A 23195-nucleotide genomic window follows, 5' to 3' on the forward strand; every position below is an offset into this window, starting at 1 on the left:
TTCATCTAGTATCTCATATTAGAGGTATTAAAGGCTAGAGGCTAGAGGTACTAAACTTAATGCGCAGTAGCAAAGGCACATTCATAGATTCACAGATTTTAAGGTGCTGGAAGGGACCTCGCAAGCTTATTGGGTCCAGCCTCCTTTACCAGGCAGAAAAGATGACTGGGGTCAGGTGACCCCAGCAAGGTGACTGTCCAGTCTCCTCTTGAAGATTTCCAGGGTAGGTGATTGCACCACCTCTGGAGGGAGTTTACTCCACAGTCTGGACACCCTGACCATGAAGACATTTTTCCTAGTGTTAAGCCTGAAACAGTCTTTCAGGAGGTTGTGACCATTACTTCTGATTTTTCCCAAGGGTGCCCTCATGAACAGTTGTTCACCAAACCCTTGATGTGTGCCCCGATGTAGCAGTAAGTTGCTACCAAGTCTCCTCTCAGCCTTCTCTTTTTGAGGCTGAAGAGGCCCAAGTCCCTCAGCCTTTCCTCATATGGCTGGCCTTGCAAGTCTCTGATCATATGGGTGGCTCTTCTCTGGACTCTCTCAAGCTTTACCATGTCCTTGTTGAAGTGTGGTACCCAGAACTGGACACAGTAGTCCAGATGTGGTCTCAGCCAATGCTGAGTTAACTGGAAGAATCACTTTCTTGGTTTTGCTTGAGATGCACTGGTTGATTTATTAATGAACATGTGCCCACAAAAAAAGCAGACTTATGCCTATGGCCAGATTTTCAAAGTAGTGCAATACCCTTTTATGAATCTATATGAAATGGGCACATTTCCAACAAGGCTTAGCACCTATTAGGTCCAGCTGCTCTCCACAAAAACTGCTAACTATTGTGCATATCTAAAAATCTGACCCCAACTGAGAATAAAAATCTGGTTCTTAGTTATCAGGGATGGTTAATAAACTAATTTAAAATATTCTAATGTTTTACTGCTGGGAGACAGAACCTTTAATGCTGGCAGACCTATGCAGGAGATATTACATATTCCATGGTAGCACTTACCCAGGCTGTAGATTCTGGGCCACGATTAGCAATTTGACAGGAGTTTCTCTCTGGCAACCCTAAGTCCAATCTGTTCAATAATTCATTGGTTTTGCTACACAGAAATCCAAATAGAATTGTTAGTGCTTTCATAAAAAATAAATACAGTCTTTTATTGCACCCCTGGAGTCTAGCCTAGACTTTTTATCATGTGATAACTGAAAAGCATCACAGGTGGAACAAAAGGTTATGAGGAGAGACAGAATGAAGTAGGACATCAGAAATACAAGTGATATTGTGGACGTAGGGCATTTATTGGGAATGATTTCTTTGAGAAAGAAAAAAACAGTTATTTCCAAGTTATTTCTATCACTATTGCTTTCTCAGTCTTATGCTATTAAAAGTTAGATGCACATTCTATCAGCTTTCACCATCACCACCATGTAATTCCTTAATGGAATCCTTAGTTCCAAATCTCCAAATATCAGATAAGTGTCTTAAATAAAAGATGATTGTTCCCCTTTGTAAAGTGTACAATGTACCTTTAGAACAAATTATTTTGTCTTGCTATTGGCTTAAACAAAATCCAAGTTGCCTTTTGCTGAAACATAGATGTACAGAATCATTTCTTCTCTTTGGACACTCCATTGACCCCTCCCTTCCCTTCCACTCCTCCCCCACTGCCCATTGCTGCTTCCCCACTGCCCCGGGGGAAAGAGAAGCTCCAGAGCCATTTGTGCCTGCCCCAGTTGGGCTGCTCAGGGGCTGGGTGCAGATGGGGCTGGGGTCTGGACAGTAGCAGGAATGGATGGAGGGGTTCCCCTTCCCTATGCCTGCTTCCAGGGAAGTGGGCAGGGAGGGGAAAACTATTCTCCCACTGCACTGTTGCCACTGTACCTGGTTGAGCCCAGCCCCTTGCTGGGGTGGGCAGAGCAGTTCTGGAGCTTCCCTTGTCCTCAGGACAGTGGGGAAAGCAGCAGAAACAGGCAAAAAAGGGGAGTGGGGAGGGAGAGTTCACCTGCTTTAGTGGCTTAAAAAATTTTAGAGGCTCCTGTAGTGTATTCCAATTCAAAAGCGAGGGGTGGGGACAGCTGTACCACTGCACCCCCTCTGAATCCTCCTCTGGGTAAGAGCAATGCTGGAATATTGCCTCCAGTTTGGGTGACTGCCTTTTTAAGAAGGATATGAATACATCGGTGAAAGCACAAAAAAAAAAAAATGAAGAGGCATGATTTGAGAAAGTGCCTTACAGCGAGAAACTTAGGAAACTCAATCTGTTTAGCTTGCCAAAAAGATGATTGAGGGAGGACTTGATTACAGTGCTGAACTAAATCCAGAAAGAAAATACCCAACACTAAAGGGTGCTTTAATTTAGCAGAGAAAGGTGTGAAGAGAACCAATGGCTGGAAGCTAAAGCCAGACAAATTGGAAATTAGGCATGAATTTTTGACAGTGGAGGTGAAACAGACCAGTGGAACTAACTACTAATTGTGGGGTTGTCACATTGGTGACTTCAAATCAAGAATAGACACTATGCTAGAAAATGTATAACCCACTTGTAAGGGTGGCTTACAAGTTATTCTACGGACCAGCCTGTAGAAAATATAAATTGTTGCAGACCGTGCCTACAGAGTAAAATGGATGCTTCATGCTTTTCAGCTCTGAACACCCCAGTTCAGTCCTCCATGTACAGGCCAAGAGGGGGCTGTCCCACATTCTCTAGGCATAACAAAGTTACTGGGATCAACACAGGGATAACTGGGTGAAATTTAAGCATCTGTGATATATGTGTGGCCAGACTACATGATGTAATGGCCCTTTCTGACCTAAAATGCTATGAAAATAAATTATTGCATGAAAACCTGGTTGTGTGGTGAGAATTTGTGTGTTTGGGGACCTTTTAAGCTTAACCTTCTACTGAACTAAATTATTTTGTATTTTTCCTGTGTATGTCTAGAGGAATTGAGAAATCCTTTTTTTAAAACAAATTGAACTAGATATGTTTTTTTTGGGATATGCCCTGGAAGATTATAGCTCCATAAAGAAATATTTGGCACACAGTCTGCTCTCATATAGATTAAAAGGAGGGCATATGTGGAAGAAATCTCTCTCCTTCCCTCTCTCTGTCCATCACACACACACACACACACACACACACACACACACACACACACACACACACGCTCAGATCAGCACACTAAAAATTTAAAATGCAACTCTCAGCTTGAACACTCAGAAATTCAAATGCAAATTTGACATCTTTCAAGTTTTCATGAGTCTGAGCTAAAATAAAATGGACACATTTTAAGATTATTGTTGTCTATTTTGTGGGACTCAATACAACTGATTAGAATAGGGGAATCAAGATGAGAGGCAGTTGTAGTATTTGGTGGCCTGTCAGGGGTGGGGCTGGCAGCTGCATGTTAATTGTTCCACCCAACAGTTTGGTTATGGATGGACCCAGTCCCTGTTGAAGGAGTACTTATAACAGGAAGAAGTTCTTCCTGCCAAATCCTGCCAATTTTAACAGTTCCTGCTAGATACTTCTTTCTCTTCCTATATCTTACCTTTAAATGGTGTCGTTCCCTAAACAGGCAACCCCCACTTAACGCTGTTTCATTTAGCACTATTTCGCTATAACACTCATTTGAAATTGACACCTGATTTCACTTAGCGCTCAGCAAGTTTCATTATAACACTCATGGTCACCATCTTGGGTCATCAAATACTTTTGGTTTCGCTTAACGCTCGTTTCACTTAACACTCAGTTTTTCAGGAACAAATTAAGAGCGTGAAGCGGGGGTTGCCTGTAGTACTTTGACGAGCTTACTTTCTGACATCACATTGCATTCTATATGTAGTCATTTCAAAACTGGAAATTACCTTAACTATAAATAAGAAGATCGTAATCTAACAGAAAGGAAAGAGAGGCCAGGAAGCACAAAAGCAGCATCATGGGTGGTGTTAGCACCAAGTTTTCTACTCAGCGGCTATGTCTAGATGTGTGGTGGACTGCACAGTTGTTACTGCATGGTCATTTAGTATTTGCAGATGCATAGTACTAAATGACTGTGTAGTAACTGGCATTACTTCACAGTATGGTCACCACACAGTTTTTGCCCAATGCTACTGCACAGTAGCTCATTACTACTACATGGTATCATGACTACACGGTTAGTGCCCAGCAATACTACTGTGCCATAGCATCTCATGTAGATGCACCCATATTTGTGCTACTGCTAGCTATCCCCAGGTATGCCTCTGCACATGCACTCTGGTGCTCACCAAATTGCGCCAAATGGGGTAGGAGAGGCTGACCCCTTACTTGGGGTCCTGGGGGCCTCCTGGGGCTCCAGCAGTGGCTATCTGGGCATGTGGAGCCTGGCCAGCAGCCAAACCATGGTTCGGGCCAGTCAGGCTCCAGTGCTGGGCAGCACATGCTGCAGCCATGTGCACTGCCACACTTTTTTTCTGGCACAGGGATTTTAGATACCAGGATTTCCTGGTATCTAATTTTGGCACCGTGCTTCAAATATGCAGCACTGTGAACGGAATCACAGCCTCCACGTATATTTTGCGGCACCTTAAAAAGCTTTGAGCCTCCACAAACTGCACATTCCCACTTATGGGAAACCCATTCTGTTTATTATATTATCTTTAAGAGGAACAGTCTGAAATTAAAAAAAAATCACACAAAGCATTAATAAAAGGATCATTTCCTTACATATGCAACCAATAGCATGTTAGATTATTAGAAGTGAAAAAAAATTGGGGGAAGCAAAAGTTAACAGGACTTCTTTATTTTTATTGCTCAAGCAGAGAGAAATGCCAAACCCAAATGTCCTAATAATGGTTTCTGCCGCCCCCCCCCACCTCAATTTTACTTTCTGGGTCTCCAGTCTTTGCAGAGTCCTGCATTGTTTGGGGTTACCAGAAACCTCCCCATGTACAAACACACATGAACCTCCTAGTCGAGGACTGCATCAAAATGGAAGCAAGTGAGCACAGCTGTTGTGCAGGAAGATAGACCGAGAAGACAAGAAGAAGATGGAGGAAGACACATGGAAAAGAAAAGAATGGTACAGACCTCTGGAGAAGATGACAATGAGGAAAAGGAGACTGATGATGACAGAGAGGAAGAAAACAATGAGGAGGAAGAAGACCATGAGGAAAATGGGGACTTGGGGTGGAGCCATGAAAAGGCCAGGGAGAGAGACAGAGGGGTTAGAGGAGGAGGAGTGCGATGGGGAAGGCAGATGTGGAAGCAGTTTGTGTGATTGTAACAGTTAAAGAAGGAGATGGCAAAGGGCACGTTGGAGTGTGGGTGCATGGTTGCATTTATTGTAGTGGGGATGATGACAGTCAACTGTAGACATGTGCTATAGACAGTCAAGTGAACTGTGTTGGTCATAAGACAGGATGGCAAAGGTTTAGGTTACATATATTTTGCAAAAAAAAAAAATGTTTGTACTATATATAAGTAATTATCAAAGTGCTGCTTAAAAGTGTGTTTATGGAGTAGCTGTGCTAAAATTGGCAGCAGTTTAAAAAAAAAGGTAACGTATCAATTCTGGATGAACTAAGTCAATCGGTACTATATGCAAATTACTACAGTTGTGTTTAATTTCAAGGTCAGTGTTTTCAAATTTGCCCCTCAATTCTATGTGCTTGGGGACATCAGGGTCTGACAGCAAGGAGGGGATGGGGAAGGGGCTGCAAAGGTAAGGAAGTGGAGAGAGGGAGAGAAGGAGGGAGGGATGGAGGGAGGGAGGGAGGAAGACAGAGGGAAAGGGGGCTACCTGACCACCCAGATGTCTTTTCCCTGCTGTAGTAGTAGGCGGGGAACGAATTCAAGGCAAACGTCAAATAATTAAATTCTATAGCTGTAAAATTATAACAGATATATACATTTTCCATACATAAAATCTAATTATTGGGGGTTCATCTTATAGTCAAGTAAATTCAAGGAGGTGACCCTCCCCCTCTATGTGACATTGGTCAGGCCGCAGCTGGAGTACTGCATCCAGTTCTGGGCACTGCACTTCAGGAGAGATGTGGACAACATGGAGAGGGTCTAGAGGAGGGCCACTCGCACGATCAGGGGGCAGCAGGGCAGGTCCTATGAGGAGAGGCTACAGGACCTGAACCTGTTCAGCCTCCACAAAAGAAAGCTGAGAGGGGATCTGGTGGCCATCTATAAACTTGTCATTTGCCCCCAGCATCTTTTCCCATGGCAGGGGGTTGGACTTGATGATCTGCTTAGGTCCCTTCTGACCCTACCAACTATGAAACTATGAAATATGGTACATCATTACGTTAGATCATTAAAGATTAGCATAGTAATGTACAAAGACATTCCTTGCTACAAAAAGCTAAAAAGACAGGACCCAATCCTAAAAAAGAGTATTACGTGAAGAATGAATCCTTAAGTACTGGAGTAAAGGATGTGGAATTGGGCTCCTTGCTGGTTGTAAATTAGCCTTGAAAAACCATTGTTAAATTTTCAGCCCAGGCATACACAGTTTTCCTACCTGCCCTTTATAATGATGATTTAAAAAGAGCTCTTCTGCCTATCAGTACAATAAAAATTCTCCATGGGCAAACAGAGTTTTGCAGAGCAATGTTAAAATATTAGTCTCTTAAAAAAAAGCTTATTGCAGTTTTCATTACCGCTTCCCAATAAAACTAGTAGCAGTTAATTTTGTTGCTTTAATCAATGGAGATTGAGATACCAATAACTATTTTTTAAAAAACATGCCAGTGTGTTTGTTCTGCACTTTTTAAAGCACAATACCTTCACATCCATCATAAATCTATTTCTTTCTCCCTTCAATTTTCAATATTACTAACCTTTGTTTTATAAAGTCATTCATTTCTCATTACCCAAGAATGGAAATAAAACAGCTTCAAACTTATTGTTTTCTCAAGCTATGGGATCTGCAGAAATGCAGCATTACTTTAACAATGCCCAGAGGTGTGCTAGATGCCTTCCAAACAAATCAGGAATACACAACCCTTGACCAGATAAGATAGCATACAAATCCCAGACATGAGGCAACAGAAGGGTAACAAGACAGTAAGTAGTGATTGAGGAGGAAGAGCAGGGGAATGTCAGCTTACTTGGCTATCCACTGCCAGTTTACAATGCTTGTCCTAGTCATCCTACAGTTTCTTTTCCAGTCCAATAGAACAATCATTAAAATCCCTCACCATTTAGACCAGTTTAATTATGATATAGATACAATGGATAGAATATAAGACTTTTAAACCATATTAAAGCAGCCTGGAATAATTCAATAGTCTACTTGGATAATAAAGTATTCTTTTGAACCATTTGATAGTCCAGCGGTTCAGTGTTGTGTGTAGGTACCAAGTGTTCCATGAACTGGGCCTTGTCAGTCTTGCAAGCACCCCATACTACCTTGCTCCTCACCCGCCTTACTACTGCACTGGCTGCTCTGGCACAGAGCCAGAACTCTAGTGCCTCCCCCTTCCTTTTATTTTCTTTTGTTGGCACTTTTGATCAATGACCTCCATTGCACTGCTTGTTCAGTAAAATCTATTTTTCTATCAATCAGCTGTGTCCTCATTCCTTACTTGACTGTGGCCTTCCATGATGCCCTTCAGGCCCTGGGAACCCAAAAGTATCAGTCCAAGTATTCCCCCTCTCTGGCCACCCCAAGTCAGGCAAGCACACTGCAGACCTTGGTCAAGTACAAGCTGTTAAAATGCACTGAACTCATGCTTAGGAGAGAAGGAAAAGTGGAAATGTAAAAATGACCTCAGCCATATGTCACCCACCCCCCAACCCCCAGCATGAATACAAGCATTCCCCCACTCCCAACTCACCCACTGCAAGACATGCTAGGCTGGGTACTCACTCCTACCCCCTGGTGTCAAAGCTACAGCACTTTAATATCTAAAGTTGGCTATTCTACCTAGAACACTAGGATACTCTATATGTGAACATCTCTCAGAACCAGTTTATAAGTACTGCAAGCCAATCAGTGACAGAATCATAGAATAATAGAAAATTAGGATTGGAAGAGACCTCAGGAGGTCATCTAGTCCAACCCCCTGTTCAAAGCAGAATCATCTCCAAATAGATCATTCCAGCCAGGGCTTTGTCAAGCCAGGCCTTAAAAACCTCCAAGGATGGAGATTCCACCATCTCTCTTAGGTTACTTGTTCCAGTGCTTCACTACCCTCCTAGTGAGAAAATTTTTCCTAATTCAAACTTACACCTCCTTTGCTGCAATTGCTCCTTGTCCTGTCATCCACTGAGAAGAATTTAGCAGTCTATGTAAGAATGGTTCAATTGCTACATGTTCCTCCAAGTGAACCATTATGCATGAACATTTTATAATTAGCCTTCACTGTGTAATGGGACCTACTGTTTTCTGCAGTCATATTTTCATTTGAATATCATTCTAGATGGCCCAGTTATACCTCTGGTAAGGACTGTTTGAAGCCATAAGAGCAGTGGTACATGAGACGGAAACTGTAGCTGGGCTTCCAGCAGTAGCAGCCAGGCCAGCAGCACACCTCCCCCCACCAAAACTGGCACCTGATTCTGGTGTTCCAGCTACCTCCCCTGCAAGCTATGCTACTGGTCCTTACCATACTAACAAATGCATGTATGCTTTTTCCTGCTTTGCACCACAGTAAAAACATGCTTAGTTTAGTTCTTTTACAAGCTTTATTGGTTTAGTCTCAGGCAACAGGAAATCTATCAGCAATGAGCAATCTACCAGTGGAAGCAAAACCCAATTACAGTGAGATAACTGGAACTGGCTATTGCTGCAGCCCCATGCTCTAGGCAGGATCAGATCCAGATGGAGTAGAGCTAAGCCAGATGGAATATGTATTGACTCACTGACTTTCCCTGGGAGCCTATATAGGGAGAGCGAGGGAAAGAGGGCTCAACTGGAGCTACAGATGTGTTTTAAGGTTAAGATTTTTCTGAATGTAAAGTGTTGCTTTAGCTCTTTTTCTACTGAAGCTAGTGGGAGGAAAACTAGGCCAGTACTGGCTGCTTGTGAAAAATCCCACCCTAAAGGCACATAAGTTTGAAAATTAGCCCATCTAACAAGTTACAAGCACTCTCAGGTCCTTACACCTGACTAAAGCTTCCAACTAATTTGTAGTTTTCCAGCATCTTTCTATTTTTTTCCTCTTTTGTTGCAGTGTGAAAAAGACTTACACAGAAAGCTGGCTAACTGACAAACGCATGAGTGTAAACAACATGACAAAAGAAAGGAGCATCTTTTCCCTTCTGATTTCTTTTCATTCCCAGTAATCTATACAGTGCTACAGCACTATAATGCAATTTTAATTGGGCTGTTCCCCTTTAAGAGCTGTCCTGGCAATGGATATTTCTGTAGGTCCAGAGGATATGGGCTTTACAGCAACTCTACCCTCGCTCTCCCCACAGAAGTGAGTCTATCTCATAGACTGTCAGCGCTGGTTAAAAAATAAAAATGTGCCCCCCTTTGCCCCACTACACACACACACACACACACACACACACACTCTGTATGAAGTGATTTGGACTTTTACAGTCATCTAAAAATTTAGGCTTGAAGTCATTAGATGAAACTGGGTGCTTCTACATGAGACACTTTACTGCACAGTAAAGTGTCACCTTTTATGTGTGCAGGGCATTTACTGCACAGTATATTAGGCTACTGCACAGTTAGCTAGTACCTGTAAATACAGGTACTAGATTAACTGTACAGCAGCTACTGCACAGTACCACACTTCTAGATGCTGGCAGAAAGCAAATTTGCTCCTGGTCAGCCTAGGCAGCAGAAGACATGCTCCAAGGGAAGGCTTATTGTGCAGTAAGCCTAAAGCACACTAATAGTGCAAGTAGATACACCCACAGACTAACAAAAAACCCTACTTAGCCAAATAAGTTATTGCAAGTGCTCTTTCAAGCTCCTTTGGTACAACAGTGTTCTCGACAGCTCAGCACCTTTCAAGATCAAGCCCATTCAGGAACTCTACATGCAATTCTGACCACGTTATTTATGAAGCACCCATTGACATTACTGAGAGTCACAAAGAAGTATCCAAAGGCAAAAATCTGGCCTATTATCACAGTATGATCAGATCACAGCATAATATTCCTATACGTAACCTAACCATTGAACACATATTTAAAATTGGCAGGTTAGAAGAAAGGTTAGAAGAAAAGACATAAAAGAGTTTAAAAAAATGAAAGCAACCATTCTGGTAAATTACTTTTCCCATCTCCCATTTTTTTCCATGCAGCAATTTTTAGCATCATCCCCTTGTGTTAGTTTAATTTCTTTTCCTGACTGGCTGAAATAGTTTTGCCAGGATTTTTTCCCCTTCCTTACTAATCTGATATTCTTGAAAGTTATTTCAGGCATTGAGTTTTATTTATTATTTGAAACAGTAAACATAAATCCAGTTTTCAAGGCAAGTACAGTTTTGCAAAAGAATACTGCAGAGGTCTTTCCATTCCGTGTACTCCATCTGCATGTGCAATCTGCTTCTATATTTTCAGCCAGCTTACACGGGCAGATTAATGTGTACAATTAGAAAGCAACCTCACAGGCGTTCAATAAACTGCCTTCATTATTACACTCAGGAGAGTCCCTTTGGATGTCTATAAAAGCCTAGTTTTCTGCCTGTTAGCTAAATAATTGACAATGCTTAAAATAATCAGGAGCAAATGAACAAAATGAAGAACACTGTGGTGAAAGAGAGCAAACAAAAGATTTTTAAGGCTGAAAACCCCTTTTGTGCAATTCCTGTGAGCTCCCTCTCCTTAGCAGATTTTATTTACAGTCCAGTCAAGTTTGTGTTTGCACTTCTGTAGGGAAAATTTGTTACTGGCCTGCTGTTTGAACCACACATCATAGAGCAGTAAAAACTGGCAAGGACACTACTATGCATCTTGTAACAATAAATAAATAAATAACTCCTATTTTGATTCATGTTTTATTTTTTTGTGCTTTACAACTTCTCAGAAGACTGCTTTGGCAGGTGAGTATGTATTAACTTGTGTTGGTGAAAATCAGGCATGGTGGCTGGCATGTTCGCCAGATGGTATTCTGGATTTTTGCATTTCTAACTCTAAATTCTAAACAGAAAATATTGCAAATGAATATATTCAAGAGAGTTACAGTAGCAGGAATTTACATACAAATACAATTTATTTTTAAAAAATCCTCTTCATGTATTTTTTCCACGAGTTTTTCTATTTGACTCAATATTTTGAAGCTGTCATTCCATATGTAAACTGTACACTCAAGAGGGCAGCTTTTTCATAGTACAAATAGGCAGAAATATGTAATGGATAATAGACTGGCATAACCATTCATTGCCATAGTATCCAAAACTGTAAAATCTGGGAATCAAATACAAAATTCAATAAAAGCAAAACATTTTCTCAAAGACCTGGGCTCCAGTAACTTCAAGAAAAGTTAGTATGGCATGACAGCATGCATGATGGCCGTGACTAAAGATGACAACCAGCATAACAAATCACAATGGGTAGAAACAGATGTCCTGTTTGTGGTGAAACAACCTGCTCTGTCCTGGGACAGTGCAGTTCCCATTCACATATACCTTACAGATGTCCTAGGACAAAGCCCAAAATCTGTTGCCACAGAAAACATGGTAACAATTTATCCTGGAACATTGTAAAGTGAGTCTGAACCATTTTTCCCAGCAACATGGCAAGGAGGAGAACCCAGATATCTCACAAGCCACTGTTTCTGCCCCAATTCTAGGGGCTGCCCTCTTCTTTTCGGGGTGCATGTCTGCAAGCGTGGAGTAGGGAATGCTACAGGGTCCACCCTTGCAGAAGTGCATTGCAGGAACTCCTTTGCAGGGGATTCCAGAGCATTTCACACTGTAGAGCAAGTGAACCCCGTGGGGGTCTCCACTTCACATCTGTAGATGTGGTATTAGACAGCCAGTCTGTTTTGCTTGACTGCATTCACATATTCTTACTGTGATTCACAGAAAAGCTGAAATATACTCCCTTATTTTCTATTTAGGAATAAGGGTATCTGCAAAGCAAGTCTAAGAGGGGATTAATATAAATAGGTCAGATTATTATCATTCTCTATACTGAGAAATGAAATGACTGATGTACACCCCCCAAATTTTACAGTTGCTTCAGAATACAGTGGTCTTTTTGTGCAATAGTACAAGCTACTGAGAACATGCCACCCTGGGCTCTGCACTGGTTCCCCATTGAATAGCAGGTTACATTCAATGTTCAAGCCTTGTCTTCAAAGCTGTTGTAGGAATTTGCTTTAGGTACCTTAGGTTCTCCCTAACATGCTAGGTTCATGACCTCCTCTAAAAAATTACCTGTGATAAGGCAGCTGCCAGTCTCAATGGAGAGAGCTATATATGCATGTGATAATTTTCTCAACAGTGGGTCTGTCTGTGAACCTAGAACTCATCCCTAGAAAAGGTCAGGGTGTCCACTGATGTCAGCACTTTCAAAATAAAAGTTTGTTTTTTGTCAGTCCTTCTCGCAATACTAAATGAGCCAGGCAGGGAGAAAAAGCTGGAAGGAGGAACTTGCATGCTGCTACTGGTGTCTCCAGCTGAGCTGAACTCCCCAGAAAATGGCTCCCTGAGGTGTGGGATAGGAGCAGGTCAGGAGAGGCTCTGGGGTTGGTTCTCCCTGTGCCCAGATCAGCCAGGGACAACAGCAACAGGGGCAGGTGCATCTGCACCACACCTTGCTCTGGACTGGCCCCTGCCTGCAGCCAGAAGAGAAAGCAGAACCTTGCAGGCAAGAAGGAGGGATCCACTTGGCCAGGCAGGGGTGGCACAGAGGCACTCAGGAGCTCAGCATGTGGCAGCAAGGGGCCTGTCACAGCAGGAGCACATAGAGGCAAGGGCCATGGCAGGAGGCAGGCAGCAGCATGGAAAGCAGTGGGTTACAGTCCCTGACTGACCAAAATATAAAAACATAGGAACTAACTTCATCAGGGCAAGCAGCAGCAGCCAGTCCCTCAGTATTATCATGACAGACCACTTAGAAAAAAAGAGGAAGTAGTGGTGCAAATTAAAAGATACTGAAAGGAATGAGAAAAATAGGAGAGCAATGAAGAGAGTGAGTGCGAGGTTGCATGTGAAAATGATCAGTCTTAAAGTTTCATCTAAGACAGGGGTAGGTCTCACCACGATTTTCTGGACAGAACCTAACATAGATTAAGGTAATGATTCAATTTGTGAGTTGTTAGTTTTTACCAGTAGATCTGCTTATAATAAATAATTACACATGTACAAATTTCCATGTGTGGAATCTAAGTACTGGTGCAGTCTTGAACTGAAGGATGCCCTGGATTTGGGTAAATATGTTATATTTGCTAGTCAGCAGTAACATGTTCTGCTGTGAACAGATGCAACTTGTAAGCCATGAGCCATATGCATCTTTTGGATCAAACAAAAGGTAGGATTCTTCAGATGTTCCATAAACAGAGATGCACTGCCTGAGCCAGACACTATGAAGGGAGGTAGATGGGATGAAAAACAAACTCTGACATAACATCCCAGTGCTAGCAATAGATGGTGGGGTAGGGAGGTTTTCATCAAAGATGGGAATGACCTCACTGCAGTTATACCTGTTTATGTCAGGGCTAGATAGAAAAGAACAGGCCAATAAGCAGCTTTTCTATTTGAAACAGTTACATGGGACAAGATTATCAGAGAACATAATTCTGCATATGGCATGTGACATGAGGTACTGTTCCAATCAGCCCGGTGAAATGAAGAATATCAAACTCCCCAATGAATACTTCTATAGATCAGTGCCACCTCACAGTTGTTTCCTATTGCTCCTGATGATAGAAACACTCCAGTCATCTGTTACATACCAAATGCATGCAGGACTGAACCCAACAAGAAGTATTTATCTAACCATCTGCCAAATGGCTTAGTAAAGGTGATACAATAACCTAAATTAATGTTGTGCAACAAGATACGAGATGTCACACGGTAACTTTACATTGCTCTGTGGAGTTGTATTTGCCATACCACAGCAAAAAGTATCTTGGAAGATACACTACTGTAGCATCATCCAAGGGTATATTTATTTTTTTCCCAAGTTCCCTGTCCTCTACACAGTCGAAGATTCTTTTAACAGTTATGAGCTTGGGAAGACACCAATGTCATATAGTAGTCTATATATTTTCATTAACTCAATTAATATATATTTGTTAGATATTATGTATATCTCATTGGAAGCATCTACATATTCATTAATGCACTTTGGCTACAGTGCATTAAATTTAGTACCTCTAATATGAGGTACTAAATAAATAAGCATTAGGCTGCCCTAATGCACAGTAGGAAAAGCTTGTTAGTGATACTTAATGTGCAGTAGCCTATTTTTACTGTGCATTAGTGTATTAGCATGCTTTTTGACGTGACTCTTTAATGTGCAGTAAAATAAACTATTGCACATTAAAGCACACATATAGACATGCCCATTGTGTATCATTTTCTATCCTCTTTCCCCAAGTACAATATTCAGTAGACCTACCTGATACATGCTTGGTGTACAAAATCAACCTTTTTTTTACCATCACACATAATCTTTACGGTAACAAAGCTTGACAAAGTCTGAAAATTCTTCTTTAGATACATTTATCCAGCACTCCCAGAGGGAACAGTGTTTCTTAACAGCCTTTATTATACTTTTTGTAAAAGGGAATGCAACAAGGAAAGAATCATAGAAAAATCAGGGTTGAAAGGGACCTCAGGAGGCCATCTAGTTTAACCTCCTGCTCAAAACAGGACCATTCCCAACTAGATCATCCCAGCCAAGACTTTGTCTACCCAGGTCTTAAAAACCTCCAAGGATGGAGATTCTACAACCTCTCTGGGTAACCTGTTCTAGTGCTTTACTACCCTTCTGTTGAGAAAGTCTTTCCTAATATTTAATCTAAACTTCTTTTGCTGCAACTGGAAATTCTGGTTCAGCCATCTGCCACCACTGAGAACAGTCTAGTTCCATCCTCTTTGGAAACACCCTTCAGGTAGTTGAATTAAATCCACCCTCAGTCTTCTGTTATCCATACTAAATAAGTCCTGTTCCCTCAGCCTCTTTTTAGAAGTCATGTACCCCAGCCTTCTAACCATTTTTGTTGCCCTCTGCTGGACTCTCTCCAATTTGTCCACATCCTTTCTGTAGTGGGGGGCCCAAAACTGAAGTACTGTGTCTCATGAGTGCCGAATAGAGGGGAAGAATCATGTCATCCTCCTGCAGTACTCCAGCTGAGGCCTCACCAAGGCTGAATACAGCAGAAGGATGACATCCTGAGATTTACTTGAGAAGCATCTATGGATGCAAGCCAGAATTCAGTTTGCTTTACCAGCTGCGACATCACATTGGTGGCTCATGTTCATCTTAAAGTCAATCATGATCCCCCAAGTCTCTTTTGGCCATGGTGCTAGTGAGCGTAGCACTGCCAAGCCTATAAGCATGCTGCAGGTTTTTTTTCCCCAAGGTGTAGTACCTTACATTTGTTGGTATTGAATGTCATCAGGTTTGCATCTGCCCACTTTTTGAGCCTATCCAAGTCAGCCTGGATCACCAGCCTATCCTCAGGTGTGGACGCTCTACCCCAAAGTTTAGTGTCATTGGCAAACCTGGCCAGTCCATTTCTGACACCAGTATCCACATTGTTATAAAGATGTTAAAGAGAACAGGTCCAAGGACGAAGCCTTGGGGGACACCACTGGTCGCGGAGCGCCATGATGATTCACTTCTGTCGACCACCACTCTCTGAGTCTGGCGATTCTCTCTGAGGTGAGAATCTGATTCATTGGCATGGTGTATACAAGAAAATATGGTGAGAAGGGACAGCATAAATAAAACAGAATCTAAGTCAAAATTACTTTAGGGAAAGATGATAAAAGAGGTAGCACTGAGAAAGTGCCAGAAGTCTGCTACAGACCCTCAGGATTGGATCTGAATATAGTCAAATCTAATAATTTAGAGAAAGGAATAATTTAGGGAACTGTATCTTTATGAGAGGCTAACTTCTCAACTATATATTAGAGAACAAATGCTTATAATCATGGTAGCATACAGTTAGTTCTAGATGTCATTGATTTCTTCAAATAATCACTGAACCAAGGAGGTGATGCTATTTTAGACTTTGTTCTGGCAATACGTGCGGACATTATAGAAGACCTGTTCATATAAAATTATCTTAGACTATAAGAGATCATTACTTGATTCACTTAAATGTAGAGAGAACGATAAATAAAAATACATCTAATAATTTAGATTTTACATTTCTAAAGGGAAAACTGAGGAGTGAAGAGAACTAGTTAGTAAAATTGACCAGAAGGAAGAGGTCAGGGTCTTGAATATGTAGAAGGCAGGGTAGAGATGTAGCGTAATGTATAAGTTGTGTAATGCAATGCATTGTGTACACTGAAAATGTGATATGACTGTGTGACAGAAGGGGAGCAACCTTGTGGAGGCCTGCTGACTGACCATGGACTGCAAATCCCTGAGGCACCTGGAAGAAGGAGAGGAAGTGATGAGAAACCCTGCAGAGCCCTGCTTCTGGACTGCAAATCCCAGAAAACCTGGGGGACAGGAGGAAGAGGTGGCAGCCTCTGAGCCCTTGGCTGGCTAGGTGCCAGATTTTCCTGGGGGCTATGGTGCCTGTTGTTAGATGGACTGAAGGAGAGGGAAGCCTCTGCACAGTACAGATGAACCACAGACCAACTGCACATGATCCCTGACCTACAGAGCTACACAGAGCAACTCTGGACTAAAGGCTGGTTCTTGGGCACACCTCTGGAGGTGAGCAGGGGACTCAATGTATGTATGCCAGTGGTACTGACCACTACCTGTTTACTTGCCCTCTAAGGGCATATCTACATATGTGGGCATATCTACATATGTAGGCATATGTGCTTGCAGCAGTTCAAACAGAGGTGGTACAAACTTGAGCCAGGGCCTTTTGCCTCAGCACACATGTCCAGACATGCGCTTTGAGGCAAATTTAGTGCTTAGAGGGCAAGTAAACAGGTAGTGGTCAGTACCACTGGCATAAAAACCCAGGCAAAATAACCCTGCCTGGTTCCTCCCAAATCTGCAGCCAGGGGGAGCTATAGACTGGGGCCAGCATCCTGCACCCCCCCCATCTCCAGCCCCTGCCACATCCTACTTACCAGCCCTGGTCCCTGTGCAGCCATAGAGATGCCCTGGCTGGCTATCAGAGTGTCTCCGTGGAGGACCGAGCCTCTGGTTGCCTCAGGGCATGGTCTGGCACTGTGCCCTGCCCTGCTTTTTTTCCCTGGGTTTTATTTTGTTACATGGATATCCAGACACCAAATTTTGCAATGCTTTTTTGTTCCCACACATGCATCTTGCAGCGTCTCAAAGGCATGGGTGATTGATGCCTCCTGAGTCGGGGGGGCGCGGCATTTGCCTCCCCAGCAGCCAGTCAGCAACTGGGGCTGAGAAGGAATCCCCACCACCACCACCACTTGGCACGATTGGCCCCGGGGGACCATGGGGATTGCTTCTCCTGGAGCCCCCACTCCATTGCCGGTGCTCTCAGAGGGGGCACCAACGCTCTTGCCTGCCCCCCTGCCCATTCCCTAGGCAGGGAACGCTGCTGTCAAGGGGTGCACCAGCACTCTTAGGGGCTGCATGTGCATCCCCATGCACCTCTTGTGTGCTGCCACTGCTCAAAGGGGTTTGAGATGCTGCAAGATGCACATGCACACTCATCTGGATGTGCCCTAAGTGTATGTTGTTATACTGTGAATGTCTATTTACCTGTACTTGTCCTTTCCCGTTGGCCTGTTGGCCTGTGACCCTAACCCCTAGGATACTCAATATAAAGTAATCCCTCATTGGCTGTAGTGATTGTGCCTGACACTGCAGGGATTTGTTACAGTAGCTTATAAACTAAGTGAAAGATGTCTAGAGTTTTGTGAGCCCAAGTTCACTTCATCAGATGTAGATGAATGTATAGAGTCTATATTGTAGAAGGCTTCCAATTTCTTCTGGTCAAAGATGCAGAAAGCCATATGGAACTTGTTCCCCATTCAAAGGGGAAACAGCTGTAGAAAAGGGCTCCTGAAAATGGCAGAAGCCATTTGTCAGGAGATATTGTCAGGCCCAGATCATGCTCTTAAGTCAGTTGGAGGGGGAGAACAAACTCTACGCAGCCCTTTGCAGCTACTAAAATTTAGGGTCATGGCTATTTTTATTTTGTGCTAATGCTATATTAAACGACTCGCTAGACCCAGATAAACCTTTTGATACACAGCCACTTGCATGAAAATATCCCCAGTGATTCAAATTAATATTTTTACAACAATGATGTTGTCCTGCTATGCTTCTTTTGAAATAGTAACAAGTGTTCATTAATTAGTATTTGAATATCCAAAAGGAATGCTTCCTTTTCAAGATGTTGATATTTTATCTTCAGTGGTCATGGCTACACATGTAATTAATGCAAAGCAATAAACTCTGGAGACTATTGCTTCCAGGCATGCCATTTGAATGTGCACCCAGGAACATTAAACCCCGGAGTTTATTGCCATTTGAATATGCACCTGAGAGCACAGCACATTTAGCTGGGTCAGAGCAACCCTGGGCTGGCAGGGGGCTCCAAGGTTCAGCCTGCCATCCCAGGGCTGCTCCTCCCAACTCCACATGCTGTGGAGGGTTGGCTGGGGCACAAGGATGCTCAGCATGGGGCAAGCCAGGAGGCAGAAAAAAATTAGCATTCCTCTCTCAGTGCAATGAAAATTTCATCTGAGTCCACAAACAACAGCAATCTATTACTGTGCGCAGATTTGAAAGAAGAGTCTGGGGTTTCCGATGAGTTTTGCCTCTGAAGCTATAGTATTCCAGTTGTCTCTAAAATGCTATATTTCAAGCCAGATAAAATTTCAACCCAACATCTGTTACCAACAGAATTTCAAGAATCAAGCTCCCCTCCTCAACTTTCGGGAAGACTTCTACACTGTCCAATGTGGTCAAAGACATGAGGTAATCTTTTAGCCTTCTCGACTCTGACTGAGTCTCACCATCTTGTTGAAGTAAATGACTGCAGCAAGTACATTGGTAATGCTCAGAAGATAGCATTCAACAGAACCGATAACTTGAATGTATGCACTTCACTTTACATAGCTAACAACTTGTATAGGAAGAAGCCTATTTTTTCCAGTCAAAATATTCCATGATTCCAAACTTCTACTGAAGGGAATGTATAGGTGATTCACACATCCAGAAAATGTAATCTTTACATCAGCAATCTCCTTCACTTAAGGAAGAGACAGAAGTGCAGCTCCTGGGTGTAACTCATGGCAATTCATAGAAATCACCATGAGTTAGACTGATCCTCCTGATCCAACATATGTTAGCTGTTGGATTGGCAGCATGGAGGATTGGCTCCAAATGGAGCCAATCCAGCGGGAGAGGCTACATCTTCCTATGTTTCCACCCCCTTTCCCCTCCAATATCCAAGAATCTATTCAACAGAATAATATACTAGTTAACTGCTGCCTGAATTTGTTTAAGTTCACTATTGATACTTTGGCCACCAACAGACCTCTAAATATTTCTCCATTTCCAAGAATAATCTTTGTACTGACTACTTTGATATTCTGAAAGTCTTTCATAGATTTTTTATGACTTCCCACTGGATAGTGTGAGCCCTGCCTTCTAGCAAAGAACACAACCTGATTTTCTTTTCTTTGTACATTGGTAATAACAGACACTGTGCAGTATTTTAACTCTGGCTCCACATGAACTAAACTCTTTCTGATCCATGTGATAATCTGGAGTACAGGAGACTTTGAGAAAAATATGATCCCTCACCATCAACCAGCATTATTTTAACCATTTCAAACAGTTCACCCTCAGTTTTTAAACTGAATCTTATAATTTCCCATTCCAAGTCTTTCATACACATGCACATTCAGACTCGAGACTATTTTCAGTTGTGAGGTTTTCCTACAGGTTTTTTTTTTTTGAGTTTCCATCATTTCTAGAGAATTCTGCATTCTGCAGGTGTGCCATTTCCTTGCTCTTAACTTCAAAAGTTACTGCATTTTCTTTGTTACCCAAAATAATGTAGTTAAGTATTTAAAAATGGTTTTCTCCCATGAACCTTGCTCATTTTTCCTATCTTTTCTTTCCATTTCTGCACCCCTAACTTATGATACATTTTTCTAACTTTTAGATTCTCAGTTATTGGTGAGATACCAACTTAGACTGAATCAACTGGTAATGCACATCTCGTGTACAGTAGCATAACTGTAGGGGTGGGGCAGTAATCAGGGCAGCAGCCCTGGACACTGATTTTGCAGTGGGAGAGGGAAGGAAGGGAATGCAAAAATAGTTGTGGCCGCAGCAGCAGCCGAATGTGCCACTATCATCAGCACAGCAGCAGACAACAGTGCATCATGGCTGCCCCAGATGCAGCACTATCCTGCTATGCCTTAACTCACATAGCTCAAGTTTCTCTGATATTCATATCTACAATGCAGGTGGTTTGACAGCCACGACTATTTTTGCTTTGATTTCACCTTTTAAAGGAACAGTTTTTTAAATATTAATGATTTTAAAGTAAAAAAATAGTAATTTTTATCTGTATATCATTTGTGATCTATTAAAAAAGAAAGGGCCAACTTGGGCTCACTGGAAAAGCCAAGTCTGGGACAAAATTCACAGTCTATACCTCCTCACCATTTATAGTGTTGGCTTTAGACCTTGTTGGATAAATAATTCCCTCAAAAAAAAAAAAGATATGGAATAATCAGGGAGCTTAAAATTAATGGGAAAAGAGATTGATCAAAGAAAGCTATGTCATAGAGTTCAGGAAATGTAGGGATAAAAGGAAGAATTGCTAAAAAAATCTAATCCTATTAGACTTTGCAATGAAAGGAAAAAATTGAGGTAAGAGATTCCTCAACTATATACATGAAATCAAGGGAAGTCATGGAGCTGCTCTGCAGTGAGGATGGGGTAGGAATTTAAGATTAATTTAGGCCCAAAAATAAGATACACTTTGCCCCCATGTTCAGTAAAGACATTGTGTTAAAATGCTGGAATAATAGCACAATGGCTTATTGCCACCCAGTGCTACCACCTCAGTGGCTTCCTCAGAGAGTAGTACTTGAAGAAAACTCCATGAAGACAACTTTGTTTAATCCTCTTACCAACCTCAACATTATTTCTGTTGGAGGTCAACATTTTTTCCTATATTTAAAAAAAATAATCACATTTTTATATAATAAGCAAAAGTTACAAAGATTCTTAAGTACCAAGTGTAAAATTGTGAACAAAATCCATTATCCCAACATATGGAAAGAGTCTTTTCCATTGTCACATAAACAAGACAGCTACAGAGAGTTTGAACTTTCAGAACAACAAAAGACTGATCAATCCTGCACTAAAATCAGGCTTGAGAAATCAAGGAGTAGGCACTGAGCAAGCTGTTGCAAATGAAAAAAGGTGTTAGAATAACAGCATTAATTTTTTAAGCTTTGCTGTTCCTATAATAAACCATTAAATTATGTTCTCCACTGAGCAATGCATTTGTAAGGCAACTATCACCATGGTACCTCTATAATATTCTGTCATGAGATTTTGTCCACAAAGGAATAAAAAAGCGTTTCAATTCTTGCAGCTGTTTTTCTTGGTTACCTATTCTCCCCTCTTTCTTTCTTTTTTTTTTTATAGAATTACCCAACAGCTTTTTCTTTTTGACTTTTTCTTATAAGTTCTTTATTCTATACTGATCTGGTGAGCTTCTAAGCAAAAATGTATTTAGTTACTGAAACTAAGAATAGCATAATATCAAAACTATTGTCTCACAGCTCAAACACTGAAAATTCCAAGAGTCAGAAATCAGAGGCAATCCATTTAGAATAGTGATTCTCAACTACGGTACTGTGGCATCCTGGGATGCCTTGAAATCCTGTTAAGGGTGCTGCAGGCTGCAATGAAATGTTAACTGTTAGGTGTGCAAACAAGATTCACAAGATAAACCCAGAGGACATGTCTGCATGTGCACTTTACTGCACAGTAAACTAATTTGTTGCACAGTAAAGCATCACTGTATACATGTGCATGGCAATGTACACCAATTTATTGTGCTCTTAGATAGTCCCATCAGACACAATTACTATCTGAAGGCGGAGTAAATTACTGTGATTTAAATGCATATATAGATGGTGATATTCAGATTAGTTTACTGCACCTCAGACTGTGCCAGAGTTTATTGTCACATTAACTGCACGTCGATGCACCCAAAGATTCCAAATAAGAATCCATAGTGTTTAAAACATTCTTCCTTTTTGCAGTCTTTCTGAGTTCTTTGCAACAGAAAAAATTGCTCTATTATTTTTCTGTAGTCCAAAAGTTAGTGAAAACTATGAGCTGGCATTTTCTGAGGGTGCCTTAAACCTAATGAGATTGATAACCAATGCATTAGAAGGTAGAGGATATAATCATTCTAGCCCCTGAAGTCTGATCATCAAAGGGTCAATTTCAGAACGATAGCACAACAGCCTGGAGCCATGGCTAGTTGTCATCACTGGAGGAATCTCCCCATCTGCTTATCATCTATATTTGTAGATGCCACCTATATTTATGAAATAACTGTGACCCCTTTCACACTCTTAAGTAGTCAGATTTAAGTTGTACTTACAGACTCCGATCTTCATAAAACATTTCTCTTCTTTGTTGTTCTTCTTGCCTTCTTTTTTCTTCCAGTTTCTCAGTCTACAATATTAAAGTATCAAAAACTGAGACTTAAGAATTAATTAAATATTGTTATGAATGTTTGCTTTAAAATTAAAAAAAAATTATAGTAACTTGATTTGACATCTACCTCTATCTGAACAAAAATTAAAGAGGATTCAGTCCAGACAATACATCCTAATTCATAAAATAGGCTGACTTAAATAATTTTCAGTAACAAAGTCAAAAGTCTAAGTTAATGTATAAGAAAACTTAATGTGCCAGATTCGGCCAGCAGAGATATGCTTGGCATTGGAGGAACAAGTGACACACTCGCAGCTTCAGTCCCCACCTCTTAAAGCACGCTAACTATGAGGGTCCATCTTGGGATAAATGTTATGCAGCTTAATGGGACCATACACCAATTCAGGATACATACTCTTTGGAAGCAGCACTGCAAATATTTGCTATGTCTCA

The 23195-nt window shown here is 41.6% G+C and overlaps 1 protein-coding gene across 2 annotated transcripts in view; it reads right to left on the reverse strand.

Annotated features, from left to right (window-relative positions):
• Positions 1-23195, reverse strand: part of EPSTI1 (epithelial stromal interaction 1) — a 102401-nt gene that overhangs the window by 21576 nt on the left and 57630 nt on the right. For both annotated transcript variants that reach the window (XM_019500529.2, XM_019500531.2), the window contains 2 exons: positions 22687-22760; positions 1010-1103 (listed from right to left, as the gene is read on the reverse strand). In XM_019500529.2, coding sequence (XP_019356074.1) covers positions 1010-1103; positions 22687-22760 — 168 coding nt within the window. The remainder of the gene's footprint in view (positions 1-1009; positions 1104-22686; positions 22761-23195) is intronic.

This window comes from Alligator mississippiensis, chromosome 1, assembly GCF_030867095.1.
Source record: "Alligator mississippiensis isolate rAllMis1 chromosome 1, rAllMis1, whole genome shotgun sequence".
In the NCBI taxonomy this organism is placed as follows: Eukaryota; Metazoa; Chordata; order Crocodylia; family Alligatoridae; genus Alligator; species Alligator mississippiensis.